General features: G+C 44.4%; 1 protein-coding gene across 3 annotated transcripts in view; it reads right to left on the reverse strand.

The window, feature by feature from the left end:
- Positions 1 to 1301: 1301 nt before the first annotated feature.
- LOC127600241 (teashirt homolog 1-like) overlaps positions 1302 to 17340 on the reverse strand; it is a 46270-nt gene continuing 30231 nt past the window's right edge. For all 3 annotated transcript variants that reach the window (XM_052064629.1, XM_052064628.1, XM_052064627.1), the window contains one exon: positions 1302 to 6021. In XM_052064629.1, the coding sequence (XP_051920589.1) occupies positions 2480 to 6021 (3542 nt within the window). In that variant the 3' untranslated portion in view covers positions 1302 to 2479. The remainder of the gene's footprint in view (positions 6022 to 17340) is intronic.

Raw genomic sequence — 17340 nt, forward strand, 5'->3', positions numbered from 1 at the left:
ATGATGGTGCAACAATTGATTTCCGCGTGTGAATGTGTATGACTTTTAGTGAAATAAAAGTACTCAGTTTGAATGCTGACACTTTGAGGGAGTTATTCATCTAATATTTAGCCATCCATTTTCCAATCCGCTTGATCCTCACAAGGGTCGCGGGGGTGTTGGAGCCTATCCCAACCGTTTTCAGGCAGTAGGCGGGGGACACCCTGAACCGGTTGCCAGCCAATCGCGGCGCACACATAGACAAACAACCATCCACGCTCACACCTAGGGACAATTTCGAGTGCACAATCAGCCTGTCATGCACATTTTTGGAATGTGAGAGGAAACGGAGTACCCGGAGAAAACCCACGCAGGCACAGGCAGACCATGCAAACTCCACACAAGAAGGTAGAAACTGGAATCGAACCCTGCAACTCTGCAATGTGAGGCTCACCAGTCGACCACCGTGCCGCCCGGATCATATTAATTAAAAACATATTACATAGAATTTTAATTGACATTAATTGTAAGTTTGCTGCCAAATACACAATTTTACTTCATTTGATCACATTACTGTATACTGTATTAAAAAAGAATACCAACGATACAGACTTCAGGTTGATATCCCCAAAAATATATGCATTGCACCAAAACAATCGAATGAACAGAGCCACAGTAAATCTATCAGTATTTACCAATGACTTTTGGGTTCTGTTTTGAATATCACTAGTCACTCAAACCACAGAGTGGGCAAAGCAAATGTGGAGAGAGAAAAAAAAAATCTGTTTTCTGAGTATCCTAAAAGACAAACAAAAAATAACTTCTGTCATTGGTTTCGTGTTATTAGTTAAGATGTTGACAAAGATGATGTTGACAAAGACCAGATCTGATCAGATCACAGGCTACAGTACACTGCTGTCATTAATAAATATAACAATGGCTCTTCACAGCAGGCCCTCCGAAGGCCAGTCACAAGTCGAGCATGAGTTTCTGAAGCACAATCACCACTCTCATTGGCTTATCATTCCTGTGATCTTCATCATTACTATAACATTGGTGGTATCCTGCAGCTCGGTAACCAGCTATTTTTCTCTTAAATGTTGCAAGGCGCAAAGTCGGTTTGTTGCACAAGAAAGCAAGAGCATTTAAGAATACTGGTAATTGAAAATGTAGTGGGTGAAAAAAAATGTACTACACTGGGCGAGAACTAGAATTTGCTGTGATGCTTTAATGTGCAGCAAAGGGGATGCTACAGAGCATTTGAACATACATTTGGAGCTTGATGCACCGTTATGACAAATGAACACACAACCACAAATGTATGACTGTTAACAACTGCTTTGGGGTTTATTTTACAACTGAGAAAGAAAAGAAACAACCTAAGAGGTGCTAAAAACGTTTCTTTGTTGTTGTTGTTGTTTTTTTACAATATTGTTGATAAAACATTGAAATGTATAGTCATTGTGCATCGCTTATTTATTTTCCACACCATATCATGCATCAAATCGGATGCAAGTACAATTAAAATCATTTCTGTAAACCAAGCCAAAGAAGCTGAAATTTGTATTTTCATTAAAAAAAACGGTGTAACTCTACAGCATATATCTATGTACACAATATTTTGTTGTTGTTTGTTTTTAATAATTTTAGTACATAAAATGACAATATAAAAGTTAGAGAATGCACACGCCTTAAGATACAAAGACTGCAGTCATTTCAAATGTTGAAATATGTCTTATGGGAGTACTGACATTTCACTGGTAATCATTTACAAATGTTCTTTTTACAGCTGAAAGCAACACCGGTAAAAAGAGGAAAATTGAAATGAAAACAATTAATAAACAACAAAGATACTTCACTTTTTTTCTTTTTTTTTTAAGGAAACTTGCATAAAATGGCCACTTTTGACTCACTGGAAGCAGCATTTCAGTTGTTCCAAATGTTCATATCACCTTTTTTTTTAATACATTAAAGCAGTCCATTCTTTTTCAAAACATTTCAATAACAGGAACCAATAATTATTATTCTTTTAGAAACGCAAAATTCAAAAGTCTAAGGTGCTACTTCAGTCTTTCGGGGTATTTTTAATTGTTTTTGGTGTGTACATTTAATTTTCTTCTTCATATCAAGTATAGTACAGATTTCCATTCTTCCAATGCATTTTTAATTTTATCATTGACACAGTTGTATTTTTGTCATGACAATATTGAAATCATTCCCATTTTTGTTTAACCTTGATTCACTAAAATACATGCACAGATCAGACAAACAGCATATAAATATCTTAGGAAATAAGTGTAAAAAAATGGCAAAATGAAAACAAATCAACATGGTCCAGTCAGGCAATCATTACAACAGAAAATAAGACTTTGTATATTTTTTTTTCTGTTGGCTCAGTTCGGCCCAGTGCAGTAACTGTGAACAATGTTGTTTTAGTGCAATGAAATTCTAGTCAGTTCCATACCGTAGCTGTTAACGTCTCTTCTCCTCGACACCCTCCTTAAACCGACTCCATTTTGTCTAGTTTCTCGAGTTTCTCCAAAGCTGTAACAAAGACCAGGTGGTCCTCGGGAGACTTGCCATGGGTTTTACTGAGGTGTAACTTGACTGCGTGTTTGCTGACGAATGTCCGATTGCAAAGTCTGCACTGGTACACCGAGCCAATGTCGTCCTCTGGCGTAGTCAAGGCTGACAGGGAACTGCCGAATGTCATTTTGTCCGTGATCACCTTTGAGGCAGCCTGCTGCTCGCGTAGGTGTTCAGCTGACAGTTTGGACAGGTCCTTCAAGCTGAATCCCAAGTGAGACTCCAGGTGGCTGATATACGAGGAGGGAGTCCTGAACTGGGAGGCACAGTCACTACAGAGGAACACAGGCTGGCACGAGTCCATGTTTTTGAGAAACTTGGTGCCACCAGTCCGTCTCAGCTGGTACTTGACATTAGCCAGCCAGTGGGATATGGTGGTCATGGAGAGGCCAGTGAACTTACAGATGTGGACCCTTTCCTGAGGGCCCAGGTCAGTCATGGCGTAGCGGCCTTCTGGGGTCTCCCGCAAGCTGGAGGCAAACTGTGCCTGCAGAATAAGGAGGTGCTGGGGATTCCAGTTGGATTGCCTCCCCTTTCTCTTCTGCACTGGGGAGAGATCCTCGAGAGCTTCCTCAAATGCACTGCCATCAGCGTCTGATTTCTCAGAGATGGAGGAGGGCGTTGAGGATTTGGGAGTCAGTCGCCCGGTGAGGTTTTTGACCATATCGGAGATGTCCATGAGAGCATTCTCTCTCAAAGGAGAGGATACCCTATCCGGCATGCTCACGATAGGCTTGTTACCATTTACAATATTTTTGACCACACTACTACTGTTGTTGTTGTTGTTGTTGTTAGCATTACTGTTACTGTGAGTGCTCGACTTGTTTTTACTCAGGTCTATGGGTTGGTCATTGTTTTCATACAAAGCAAAGTGGTTGATGCCCTCAGCGGTTTTGCCCTGAGGTGTTGGGTTGAAGGCTGGCTTTTTATCCATCATGCTGTTACTGATTTTGTAAAGCATGGAGAGCGGGTCTGCAGCTGGGCTTACCGTTTTGGAGGCCTTTCCCAGGTGTGTGTTCATGATTGACTGGAGTGCACTGAGAGGATTGATAAAAGGACTTTCTGGGAAGTGATCAGTAATGACACCGAGACTGTTGCCGTTAGTCACCGGAGATTGGCAGGCCTCTGGGTGGTTCTTTGAATTGTTGTGACTTTCTTTCGGCTCCTTCTTGCAGATAAGTTCGGCTTCGACACTGCCCGGGCTGGTACTTCTCATACCAGATGCCTTACCAGCAATTAGGTCATTTGGAGAGGCCAGTTGCTCTCTCTGCTCCCTCAGTACAGGAGAGGGGGATTTGACCAGCGAAGGGGGCCGGGCCCGCTCCACGCTCACCATTTTCTCCTCCTTTTCTTTCTTTACAGCGGCGGCTTTGCCCGTCACTTTCTCCACCAGCTCCTCCATGGCAGTGACATTGCTCCTGAGCGGAGTAGGCGAAGAAGGGCTCCGAGGCGAGTGGATGACCGAACTGGGATCACTCACAAGCCCCCGAAGCCCACTGTTAAACATCGGCTGCATCTGGACACTCTGGATGCTGGGGGGCAGAACAGTCGTCGAGCTCTTTATTGCACCTTGCAGCTGATAAGCTGCATGAATGCTTGGGTATCCACCCCAAGTGGGAGTGCCTGTCTGAGCCTTGCTAATGGCGCTTGACACCGTGTTTTCCAGAGATTTGAGAATATCAAGACCTTCTTTCGGAGTCTCCTCCAGATCTTCTTCTCTGAGATATTTATATGATGTGGCGTCAGTCTCCACTTTCTCACCCGAGTCATCTCTCTCCTCTTTAATTTTTTTCTCCACTGGCTCCCCACTTTCAACTTTCTCATCCTCACTCACTTCCCTCTTTTCCTCTGAGCCTGAGGAGAGGGCAGGGGACACTGGCTGAGACTTAATACTTCCAGGTACAGGGAGTCTGGCGGTTGTAGGCGGCAGTGGGATAGATTGAATCTTCTCTTCCACCACAGGATCAAACACCAGTTGCTTCCCTTTCTTGGATGCCGAATTTGTGACCTTCAAAAAGTGACCTGTGACCATCATGTGAGCGGTAAGCTGTTGCAGCGTATCGTGAGAGCTACCACACTCCATGCATTTCAGGATCTGAGCTTTTCGTGCTTCAAACTGCCATGTATAGCTGGCACCGTTCTGGTAGCCATAGCGGTTGTTTGCCGTGACATAGGGATTAGCTGCTGATTTGGCATCTTTGCCAATATCGGCAAGTGATAAATTGCCTCCCGCACCACCGGTATGGACAGACTCCGGAGAGCAAGGGGATATTATCGGATCTTGCGTTATTCGTTTTTTAGTGGATGCGGGCACCAGTTTAGTGGCCAAGGCCGGCACTGGTTCTTTGAGAGGCACTTTCTGGTAATGCTTGGTCTTGATCATATGAACGCTGAGATCCTGCAGAGATTCAAACGAGTGGCCACAGTACATGCACTTTAGCACCTTCTGAGCATCCTCTTTGCCTTCCATCTCCATCAGGGAGCGTTTGCGGGGCTTGGACCAGCGCTTTCCCTGATCCTCATCTTTGTCCTTGTTGTCATCTCGATAGTGGCCAGTCTCATTCATGTGGACTGTCAAACCAACCAGGGTGTCATAGGCAGCGCTACAATCTTTACAGCGGAATTTGCTTGCACCGGTGAAGACGGAGCCATACAGCTTGTTGTTTTGACGGTAGAGCTGCACTGTGCTGAAAAGGCTAGGCTCTGGTAAAAGATGGTAGGGGGTCTGCTGAAGAGTCTTTGCAAGTGCTGCTTGGTGCCAGTCATAGGCCACACCACTACCGTTGTTAGTCCCGCCACTGCTGCTCCCGCCGCTGCCGGTTGCGTTCTGGATGCTAACAGCACCAGCTGCAGTGCCATTCGTGTTAACGGTTGTGGTGCCAGTGTGGCTGGCAGTGGTGCTGGAGCCCCTGCCATTGTGATGACTGCTGACTATGTTGACCCCGTTGCTCTTGTTTGTGGTCGTCGTCGTCGTTGCTGTCGAAACTGGGGCAGAAGAGGCGGCTTCTGAGGTGATGAGGGTACTGTTTACACTGCCAGCTGCAGCAGACTTGGATTTCATGATATCCATTGTAATGCTGGACCAAGAGGCATCTGAAATGAGGTTTGCATAGACGGCTTTCATCTGAGCCAAGCTATCTTGGAAAGATAGGCCGTTGTTGGGTGAGAAGGGCAAGGTTGCACCTTCCTTCTCGTGACCATCCCGAGAGGAAGTACTTTTGAAGTCCGGAAGTCTGTCACTGGCGTCGCTAAGCGGGGACCCGTAGCCAGCATCGGGATTGGTGCCGTTGCTGAGGGGAGAGTCTCTGTAACTAGGCGGTTGGCCTCCTTCCACATCATCCTCTTCCTCGTTGCACAGAAATTCAGTGTCCTGGCCATCTAATGAGAGGCCATCATCCTGGAGGTGCTCTTCCTCCTCTTGAGTGGGCGCCTTAAGTTCATCTTCGGGCATGTACGCTGTAGGACAGACAGGAGACAAAAATTGGAGAGAAGAAATTCTATTAGCAAAGTGAAATTGAAGATTCACAGTACATTAACACTGAAGGTAACAAAAATGACACAGACCTACGACTCAGTGGAAAATGTTGCCCTTTTATTCTGAACCACTGCAACTGTGCGTCTGTCTCCATGTATGCATGCATGCATGACTTTATATTTTACACACATGTGGTTCTGAACGCGTGCGGTGAAAAAAGCCTCCAAGGGAAATATAAATCACTGCGCTTCTGACAGTTGTCCTTTTCCTACCCAACTCCCTATTCCTTCACACATGCCTCATGTTTCCTGGGAAATGACTGGCTGTTTGGCCTTCTTCGTCAGTTGCATGCTTGCATGTCCAACTCCCTTTTTTACACTTTGTTTTTCTATTCTCTAAGCTTCATTGCCTCTCAATCCTCCAGTCCGCGAAGTTCAACTCCTCAAATGTTAAGAGTTGATGTGGTGATGGGGGAGGGGGGGCACTAATTGGAAGGTACTGCAGCTTTTCCTAACCCAGTCAACCAAGCTAAAGGTCATTCCCATTTGAGATAATAAGCACAGAAAATGACAAAACAATGTCATTCGGACCAGGCTGCTCATGATTGTTAAGACGACTATGGAGGAGATAACCAATGCATTGTAAAAACGAACAAATATTGAAGAACATGAGCTCGGGGCAGCGGCAAGATGTGTGTGTGTGTGTGTGTGTGTGTGTCTGCACATACACTGGGTAGGGAACCCACCGCAAGCAACCATAAGCAAGAACAACATTAAGGAGGTTTGGGGGAAAACATGGATGAAAAGTAGACACGTGGAAAGAAGAACAAGTGTGCATGAGGTGTTGGTTTTTCTAGGCAGGAAGGGGGGACTAAGTCGAAATGGGAGAAAGAAAAAAGAGAGAGGCAGGGAGACAGGAAAGACAGCCCCCTAGCTTCTTCCTTTATCTCCTTCCTGCATGGTGAGATGTGTGTCCTAGATGCCAGTATCAATCTTTCCTGATGAAACAGATGTGCTGTCAGCTTCAAACGGCACGCTAACCTGTCATATCATAATCTAAGTGGACATAATACCTGATATATATACCCTGGCACCATTTACTGCTGCCTGAGAGGAGATGGGTGGATGAGGTGGGGGATGTGAGCAGCTGCACCATGCACTGTGACGATGTGATGATGTGCGTTTGAGCGCGTCGGTTTGGGAATGCACGTTAGCCTGCACGCTCACCTTCACAATGCAGCGCATACTTAGCTCCTCTTATAGGGCAAAGGAGACTCCGACCACAATATTGTCTATGAATCGAGAGTGTGCTGCTGATACGCCGTTCTCCAAATGAGCAACTTACCTCCCCCTCTCCGAACCCCAGTGCTTGACAGGATTTCAGTGAAATGAGAGCACTACAGGAGAACCTGGCTGCGCTTCAATCCCACTGACAGACTGAGACCGAGACAGTTTCTAAAACTCCTGAAAATCCCTAACATAGCAGATTAGCATTATGATGTATTCTCTACAACACATCTGCAGAGTGTCTCCTGTTAGGGTGCCTTCCCGCACCAACCTGCTTCCAGAGCATGAGGATGTCAATCCATATCAGACATTTAATATACAATGCAACCTGCAGACTGGCTGGCCATTCATCACGAGTCCCATTGTACTGGTGGGACAACCTAGCTGAGTCACTCACGTCAGGTGCAAAAATAGCCAAAACCCCAATAGTTGGAAATATAAAAATCACATTGTCGGAAAGAGAAAGCGAAAAATATGTGGATGAGTGACAAAATACAGACTGCAATAAGGAGGGGCTTTGAGCGATGAGCAGGTCGCCAGGGAACCCTTTGACGATGGCTGTCAATCAATTTCTGTCCTACCATGTTGTCATGGAAACGACAAAGAGGGAGCTATCAAAAGCACAGAGACAAAAGACAGGCAGAGAGACATCTGTAAAAATCATAGGCAGTATTCAGATTGTTTTGCAAACCATAAATGTACATTAGTGATGAAACACAGTTAAAGTTAGCCTGAAATAAATGATCTCTGCCTCGCCTTTGAAATGCTCGTCTGACAGGATGATGAAATCTGAATTGGCAATGAGGAGGTAAAAATATTAAGAGCTACCCATCAAACGTGGACGCCTCAATCACTGCGGCTTGAAGATGTTTGACTTTCACTCGCTGTCATCTGAACCCCCTTCCTTCCCTTGCCCCCAACACCACCCCTCGTGGATTTGTGCGCTGGACGCACGTATGCAACGTCACCGCAGTCGGAAGGGGCAGGCTACGGGTGGGCTGGCGTCCCTGGCGGTTTGGCTTGCAGAGAGGGTGATGGCTGTGAGCAGGGCCATCTGCACGGGCACCAACGCGCTTGTCACTTTTGCTTGGGAACGTGCCGCCATCACGGAGACAGGCGGCAGCGTGGCCAAGAGAGTGCCACGACTCACTGTCACAAACTGCAGCGATCAAGCCCCGCCACCAGCCACTCTCACAACAACGGCAAGCAAGATATTAGCATCTCAGTGCATCGCTCAGCTACGGTGTTCTATGCATATGGGTGATACGCTTTGAATAAAGGGAGGCATCAAATATGTGAAGGACTAAAAAGGTTTAGTAGCCCCTGTGGATGTCGTAAAGGAGCCCTTGAAAAACACAACACATTATAAAAACGATAAAGGAGGTTCTCCTTTCTCACGCTACAAAACACTGGACCAAAGGCTAAATGGCTATACGAGGCTAAAAGTGTGACTTTTTTCAACTAAAAAGGAAGAAAATACTTCCCTTATGAATACTACAGTGTGAAGTATCGTCACAAATTTGTCCTTACAGTCTGCTCTGCGGCTTTGTAAAAACCTTCTTTAAAGAGCAGACCGGGGAGAAAGCAGGCAGTCTGGCTGTTCAGACTGGACGGAGACAAAGACTTCTATTATATTTGGCAGAGAATGCCCTTCATCCTGTGTCAATACAGTATAAAATTGCGCTTCAGAGTGTGACAACATGGTCGTAGAGAGCATCTTCCAAACATTCTCCCCCACACATAGTGACTTTTTTTGAGAACTTGATTTCTGTAAACCCTACAAGATTGAATCCAACCAGAGTACGCGTCTGCAATTTGGCAAGGAGGCAAGCGGCAACACATTACTCCTTTTCAAAACTTTGCTATCTCTTTCCCACCCATCCGTGTTTTTTTCCTGCTTTCTCCCTTCTTTGCAGAGAGTCTGCTTGGTTGTTAAATCAATAACACTCTCTGTCAGGCTCGCAGAGCTTCACCATTTGGCCGCTGTCAAAGCCAAACAAACCAGATAAGAAAGGCAGAAAGGAGATGAAACAAGAGTGAAAAGAAAGAGATGAAACCAGTCAGCCTCTCTTCACCAGCCCCTTTTCTCCAACGCCTGTTCACCTATTTATTTGCACACATTTCTTTATTTATTTGATGTGCGTTTGCGAGGAGGGGGCAATCACAGCAGTCATTTGCAGCACTAATGTCCAATCACAGGTCCCTTCACTCATGTGATTTAGGCAGTGCAAGAGTGGGTTTGCGGAGCAGAAGGCTGGTGGAGGTTTTTGCCATGCGGCGGGATGGGGAGGGTTGCAGGCCGGGGCCGTTTAGGCTGGCCCCTAATAGGAAACTGGCAGTCTTATTCCTTTCCCCAGATTCTGTTTGTCACCCTGCTCGCCATTACATGCCTCTCAACACTGATGGCTTTGGACAGGAGCTGATCAAAAAGCCATCGCTTGACCTGCACGCTGTGGCAGAATGAGCCGCACGCCGCACGGAGAGAATAGTGGGGGAGAGGGAGATGAGATTAAAAAAAATAAAAACTTTAAAAAAAAGAGAGAGGAGGAGCATTGTATGGCAGATAGAAGAGAGAGTGCGGCGGCGAGAAGGGCTGGAGGGGAGGGGTGACTGCTCTCGGACCGGGAGAAGAGGGCTGTAAATAAAATGACATTATTATTTCCTCTGTCCCGTCATGTAGAAAAGCCAATTATGGTAATGCTGCTGCCGGCGTGTCAGGGGGAATGTTGGGATGTGCTTCCTGTGAAGCGGCTAACATGAGAGCCATGGCCTGCTGAGGAACCCGGGCCTAATTTTGACAGGAGGTTGCATAGAAAAGAAAGAGGACACGAGAGACAAGGGGACAAGGATACGGAAAACATCACAAAGCTGTACCTGAGCCTTGTTATGTTCTGTACGATAAGAGAAGATCAGGTGTGCCATGGGAAATTATCCAATTTCACCACATCAGTCCGAAAACGTTTTCTTCATACAAGTAATGTTTGTGGAAATATTGAGACTTTTTAAAAAAAATGATTTTCAGTATTATTTTGGTTTGTCGTGTGCATGAGATTCTTTGAATGCAAACTATACAACTTGACTCAAATGGTGGGGAAACACTGCCCTAAAGTGACCAATATTTGCAAAGCAAATACCCGACAGGAGAACTTACACTATTCTTTTTCTGTTTGAGACACATGGCAATAAATGTGTCGAAGGAAAAGATTCAGCTGTGAAAAAGACTCCAACAGGATGCACTTTGATGATATTGATATGATTGAGCTATGCCAACTTCAGAGAAGCTTTCAAGGTAAAATTTCAGCAGTTCTGGATTTATATGCTGGTACTCTGTCACACCTGAACATTTGATGAGTTGAATTATGCAAAGATGAGAGTTACAAAGCCGGATATTGAGCGTGAAGGCGATGATTTACTTCTTGGTTCTCATCCGATCGTAGTCTTCTCCTTGTTGTGCCATTCCAATCCATGTACCAATTTATCTCTCCCCCCTCTCTCCGGCCCATTTGAAAACACCTCTAGCCTGAGTTGAGCTCAGCAGATAGCAGCAGATGGGACATGTTATTCTGCAGATCCATCGGGCTGCATAATGGACCTAAGCAGAAAGTGGTGAGCGAATGTGAATCAGCACTGTGCAAATAGGATTATTGTTGAAATTCTGCATTACTTGCAGATATTTAGTCAAGCACCGGTAACAACCGTTTGCTACTAGAAGTGCATAAAAGACCGTTTCAGGAAGCAAGGAAGGGAAATAAAAAATCTCCCCGGATGGCTCAGGGTTAATGTCTTCACCAGCTGCCATAATCGTACTATGGGAAAGTCCACCATCAGCTACTTGCTCACCTTGAATAAGAGCATCATGCTTAAATGTATCCATTGGGGCTTAATGTTGGGAATACATGACTGTAGGTCAAGCAGAAAGGGTCAGAGGTCAGACAGGTAGTCAGTGCTAAGCTTGTAGAGGTCACGCTCTCATGTAAATACATCAATGTGTTCCACAGACACCCTTCCGCCTGACCTCTAAAAAGTGAGCTATGGATTAACGGAAGCTCTGTCTTTGTTCCTATGATTGTGTGTATGTACAGGTGTGGAGTCCGTGTCAGCCGTGTGTGCGTGTGTGTGTGTGTTTGTTTGCGTGCGCGCGTGCGAGGGAGGGACAGGGCGAGTTAAGAGAAAGGTACTGCTGTTTTATTTATAGCGTTAGCACTATTTATACTCGACTCAAAGATCAGTTCAGAGAAGCATCTTGTGGGCCATTGCCAAGATCGCTCTCAATTACAGAGGGTGCACACCACACCAGCACACAAGCATGCACACGAGGAGTTGAATGACTAAATATTTTTTGTAGTCAACAATAATGTGATAAAAGTATCTTTTCAAATGTCATTGATATCCGAACCACAATGTTTTTTTTTTTTTTTGCTTTGTTTTAGCCACGGAACAGTTTCACGTAAAGACACATTTTGACGGACTGACATAGAAATAATTAAAAATACAACCAATGAGCCAGCCGGTCTAATCGTGTGTTCCAGAGCATAGCGCGTGAGACACATATTTGTAACACCCCCAACCCCAAAAGGAAGCATGTCTCTAATTCACTCTTTGTATTTCATTCAAGTTTTGATTGGACTGAAGGTCAAACTTGCATATTTTGCAAGATTTCGTGGTACAGGTTTTGTTTTACATCAAATATTTCCACACGTTTGTACCATATGGCCCATATTGTGTAGTGCATGTTGTGAATCTGACCTGAATAAAGTTGTCGTAAACATACATATGTTGTTGGCATATTATTTAACGTGACTCACGGTGATTGGAACGGCCAAAGCAAGCATGGCTAACTGCTACTATTTTCTCATTGACAAGCATCTTATTTTTGTACTCTTGAACTTTGTAGACAATCGCAGACTGTTGCCGTTTTGACGGGACATTTTTTTTGCTCTAGAAAGCGTTATAGTTCACTGATAACAGCAGCCGGGAAACTCAAAAGTCCACTGTAAATGATTATTAGAAGTCGCACCAGCCAAAAAATCCATAATAAAGAAGAAAAAAAAAACCTAAGTCGCACTGGAGTATAAATCATCTGTGGGTGTGTGTCTGTGTGTGGGGGGGGGGGTCATGCCTGGTACGTTGATGTAACATGTCAAGAGTTAATCAGCTAACTATAGCATAGAGAACATGCTAGCAAGTTTACTAAACCATCAGTGTCGCTCCAAATCACTAAATCCAATGAAATCTTCATCCTCTGTGTCACTTTTAAAGAACTCCGCCAACTCCGGAGGTAGAAGATGCGGCGCTTCCTCTTCTACGTCGCTTACGTCAGAGTCATCATCAGCCGTTTTTAATCAGTTACCGCCGATGTGGAAAGTATTAACACAGGCCTAGAGCAGCCTCTCGTGGTTTAATGTGAAAACAAAGTGAAATGATGTAATGTGTTAATCAGTTCACACATAAATTGCTCCAGAGTATAAGTCGCACCCCCAGCCAAACTATGAAAAAAAAGACTTATAGTCTGGAAAATATGGTGTGTGTGATATATATATATATATATATATATATATATATATATATATATATATATATATATATATATATATATATATATATACATACACACACACACACACACACACACACACACACACACACACACACACACACACACACACAGTGAGAGAAAGAGAACACAGTGAGAGAAAGAGAGAGATATCAATATCCGTGTGTGTGTGTGTGTGTGTGTGTGTGTGTGTGAGAAGATGAAATGATTCAAACGAAATGAAAATTATGGTTGTCTGTCCGCGAACAGCATGTACTTGTCTCAACTGGTCCATGACACAAAAAAGGTTGGGAAGCACTAGACTTGTAACACAAGATACAAAAACCACATGATTGCGGATCAGTCAACTTCAAGTATTAAACATAATAATGCGGATTAGTAATGTCAAGTCGTTGACTCAATCGGTTAAACCATTTACACGTGTAAACGTACACTCACACACTCACAGGTGATGCTACAAGCAAAGGGTTTTATTTTTTCACAAGCCTACAGTTTTTTGTTGTTGTTGTTTTTAGCCCACACTGACTGAGTGCTCTTCACGGAGTACAGGAGGGTTTAACATGCTGGGGATCAAGACTGTGAACCAGCAGCAATCGATAGGAATTCATCTGGCTTTTTTTTTTCTTAAATACATGTTCATTCTCACTCACTCTCAGCATGTACAAAACCACAGCAGTGCAATACATACATAATCAGGCAGACATACCCATAACCACATAAATGCAGTTACACACACCTGAATATCTGTAACGTCTCAATGCGAACGCAGGTTCAATCAAGCCGGGAGGATTTTTATTTTACTTTTTTTATTGAGCATATCAGCCCATCCTGGTCTTCTCTGCATAACAAGGCTTGTATAATTACACGATAAATTTAAGGCCGCTCCTTTAATTACCACAGACAATGTCAGGAGGCAGCAGAGTAAGCAAACGGCTATGAAGTGAACTAAGAAAAACACAATATGACAGACCAATGGAGCTATTCAATTTGTTGGGCTTGCTGTTGCACTAAGAATATAAAAAAAAGTAAACTCCAAGTGTAAAGTGAGTATAATACGTATGTCGTCCATCCTTTTCCAATAAAGGTTTCGAGTAATGCAGGCTTTCTGCAAAACAGGAGGAGGAATAACTAGTGTAAGATTATCACTGGGAGCATGACTGTGCACAAATCTATACATCTGCATGGAAGGGGTGGGAGGATGTTTAAATTTGTGTTTAAGAAATGCTCTCTCTCTTCTGGGTTAGACAGTAAGCATACTATATTTGGGTGTGGGTGTGTGAATGGCTGAATCTGCGTGTGTGCGTGCACACTGGTACGTTTCAGGTCAATGTCAACATGCAGGCCTGCTTCCCAGAAGCTCAGCTAATTACACAAGAGCCCCGAAGGCCACTTTGAACAGGTTACCTAATTAACAAACAGACTGATTGCAGATTAATTGAGAGGTGTTTCTAATCTCCCCCCTAAACACAATGACAAATGCTAACTGGTGCTAATTAGGTCGCTATGAAAGAGCGGATGTTGTATGTACAGTTGTAGTGGCTCATATGCCTTTCACATCCACCCATCCATTCTATGTACTCCTTATTCTCACGAGGTTCACGGGTGTGCTGCAGCCTATAGCAGCATATAAACAGGATGCATCCAAAATTGGTCGGCAGCAAATCGCAAATCAACAACCATTCATACTGACATTCAGACCTACGGACCATTTGGAGTCATCACTTAACCTACCGGGCATGTTTGTGGAATCTTTGAGGAAATCGGAGTACCTGGAAAAAATCCACACAGACACAGGGAAGAACATCCAAACCCTCATACCTTCAGGTCATAGCCCGGATTGTGTGAGGCGGATGCGCTAACAGTCAGCAGCCATCTAATAAATTATGACAATTAGAATAAAACATATATATAATTTAATAGAGTAAAATAACTTCAATTATGGGATAGCACAACCCCAAAACTTCCTGGCTCATGAGGATGTTGCAGTATGTGTGCCTGTGACCTTTTGGTTCATGTCTGCTTCCTTGTACTAGTATAGGTCATGAAACCTGAAACAGCTTCAACACAATGGGCTATGACGGATTACCATGGCAAACGCAGGCAAGAGGTCCCTCAGGGGTCTGATCCAGCACCCATCTGTGGGAAATCCACAATGACCCCCTCAGCCCCCTCTCTCGCTCTCCCATTTATGACAAAAATAGCTCGCTGTTCCTGAGATACTATATTGACTGCATTGATTTGGGGTTGGAGAAATGTAGACCTCATGTCATTAAATTAAGTAAACGAAAGATTACATATTATGCACACCATAGCAGACGATCCATCTATCTATGGGAGGAAACACAATCACCGGGTGGACAGGGAAACAAGGCAAACTCCACACAGAAAGGTTCAAGCCGAGATTCCAAGTCAGAAGCGACTGACTGTGAGGCAGGCCGGCTAACTGCATACCCCACATTAATGGGTCTGAATAGCGTAATTGACAGCTCATAGTCGAGGTTCAAGAGATTGCACAGCTTTTCCTAACAAAATGGCCAATGATTGCAAAACTCATTTCTTTGCTGGTAGCTTCAACGAACAGTCTCAGATTTTTCTTGATGCCAGTTGCTCCTGCCCTCACATGTAGCACATTTCTTGGCACACTGACCTTGTAAATCTTCCTCATGGCGTTGTCATATGCTGGACTGCTGTTGTTGTGCTGCTGCTCTCCGTTTTGGTCGGATGGCAATCCAACAACATTTTTTGGTTCAACAAAGATTTTGATTGATTGATATCACTCTCCTGTACGCCATGCACGCACACAAACACACAAACACAACAATCACACACTTCCGCATTTTAAACTGCTCTTTGCTAAATACAAACACTCATATTTCACCTTTCAACCTCTGACCTCCATCATCACCTCCTTTTAACAAGCTTCCCCGCTTTGTCAATGCATTCCTTTCTTCACTACCACCTGCACCTTTTTAAATCCCGCATCACCTGATTACACACACCAACAACAAATACACCCTAGCACACCCAAATCTCAGGGCACTAACACATTCATTAAGTACACACTCACAAACACACACACACACACACACACACACACACACACATACACACCATCCATGACAAGACAACAGCCAGCAGCAGCTGCTTCCATCTCCTAGCAACGGCCAGCCTGATACATGACCCAACGATGGATAATTACCGTAAATCACCACAGCTCACACACTAAAAGGGAGCCAGAGGTAGTAGAACTGAGGAAAGAATGGAAAACAAGGACATAGGGAGGTAGGGAGGAGAGCAAAGGGGCGCAGAGAGATCAGAAATAGTGGGCCTGGGCTGGTCATGTGTGCACTCATGCACCTTGAACAGCTAAAATTCAATTGCCTTTTGAAACACTCATTTCTGTCACTGGTGTGAAAAAGGGCTTTGTCACATTCAGTGTTAACACACAAAATAAATCCATGCATGACCGCTATTGAAAATCCATCACTGTGTTTGAATGGTGTGCTGCCACACGCAGGAATAAGAGGAAAGAAAAAAAAAAAGGTCCACCTGCAGCTGCACTGGGGGTATTATCACTGTAATCTGAAACTGAAGGCTAGCCTCCAACTGTAGCTGTGTCCGACCATTCGGCTCTTTCATAAGCAGGTGCCAATCAAAGGGCAGACGGTGCTGACAGGTGAGAGAAAAAGCTGCACTGCTAAAAAATAACCATGAACATCGGTATGGTTTCATTTATCAGTGTAATTGATCTACATTTTACAAGGTGTTGATTTGATACGCTTGATATTTCCTATGGTCCAACTGTATTTATTTGATCTCAACTGGATCCTGCCTTTTTCTTTTCCAAAGAATGGGGTTCTAAATTGAAAACTTGAATTGAGAAAAATGTAACATGTCGTTGACTCGTTTTTCCTCCGTCTTTCCTTCAGTCCTTCGTCGCCGTCTCTCCCTTTTCTTTTCCTTCGCCGTGCGAATGCTGGCTTCGGCAGACATTTGATCTGGCTGCCTCGTGATAGATTGACAGGTAATGAGGAGGTTGAAGGGGCGACAGAGACAGGAGCAGGTGTTCAGCACAGTCTTTTTGGCCAGCGCTAAGCTGCCATGTCCTTCACTGCCGCACCTCACCGCGCCACTCTTCTTCCTGGCTCACTTACTGAATTCTTCCTCTCCTTGCTTACCTTCTCATCCCTTTCACCATCCCCCTTTCTCTTCCTGAGTGAAGAGGACGATGCAATCCATCACACAATGACACGCTCGGACATGGACTGTCTTTATACGAAGAGAAAAAAAGAACAGCGCTGCAGAAATAAATAGATAAATGAACACCGGGTCCCATGGCAGTGGGAAACTAGGACTTCAACTTGTTCATTCAGACTTTCAAGGAGGGGTGGCTGCATAGCATCCAGTGAAGATGAAACTTTTTGAATCCGGTTAAACACATAACTACATATGCCAGATCA

This window comes from Hippocampus zosterae, chromosome 5, assembly GCF_025434085.1.
Source record: "Hippocampus zosterae strain Florida chromosome 5, ASM2543408v3, whole genome shotgun sequence".
Taxonomy (NCBI): domain Eukaryota; kingdom Metazoa; phylum Chordata; class Actinopteri; order Syngnathiformes; family Syngnathidae; genus Hippocampus; species Hippocampus zosterae.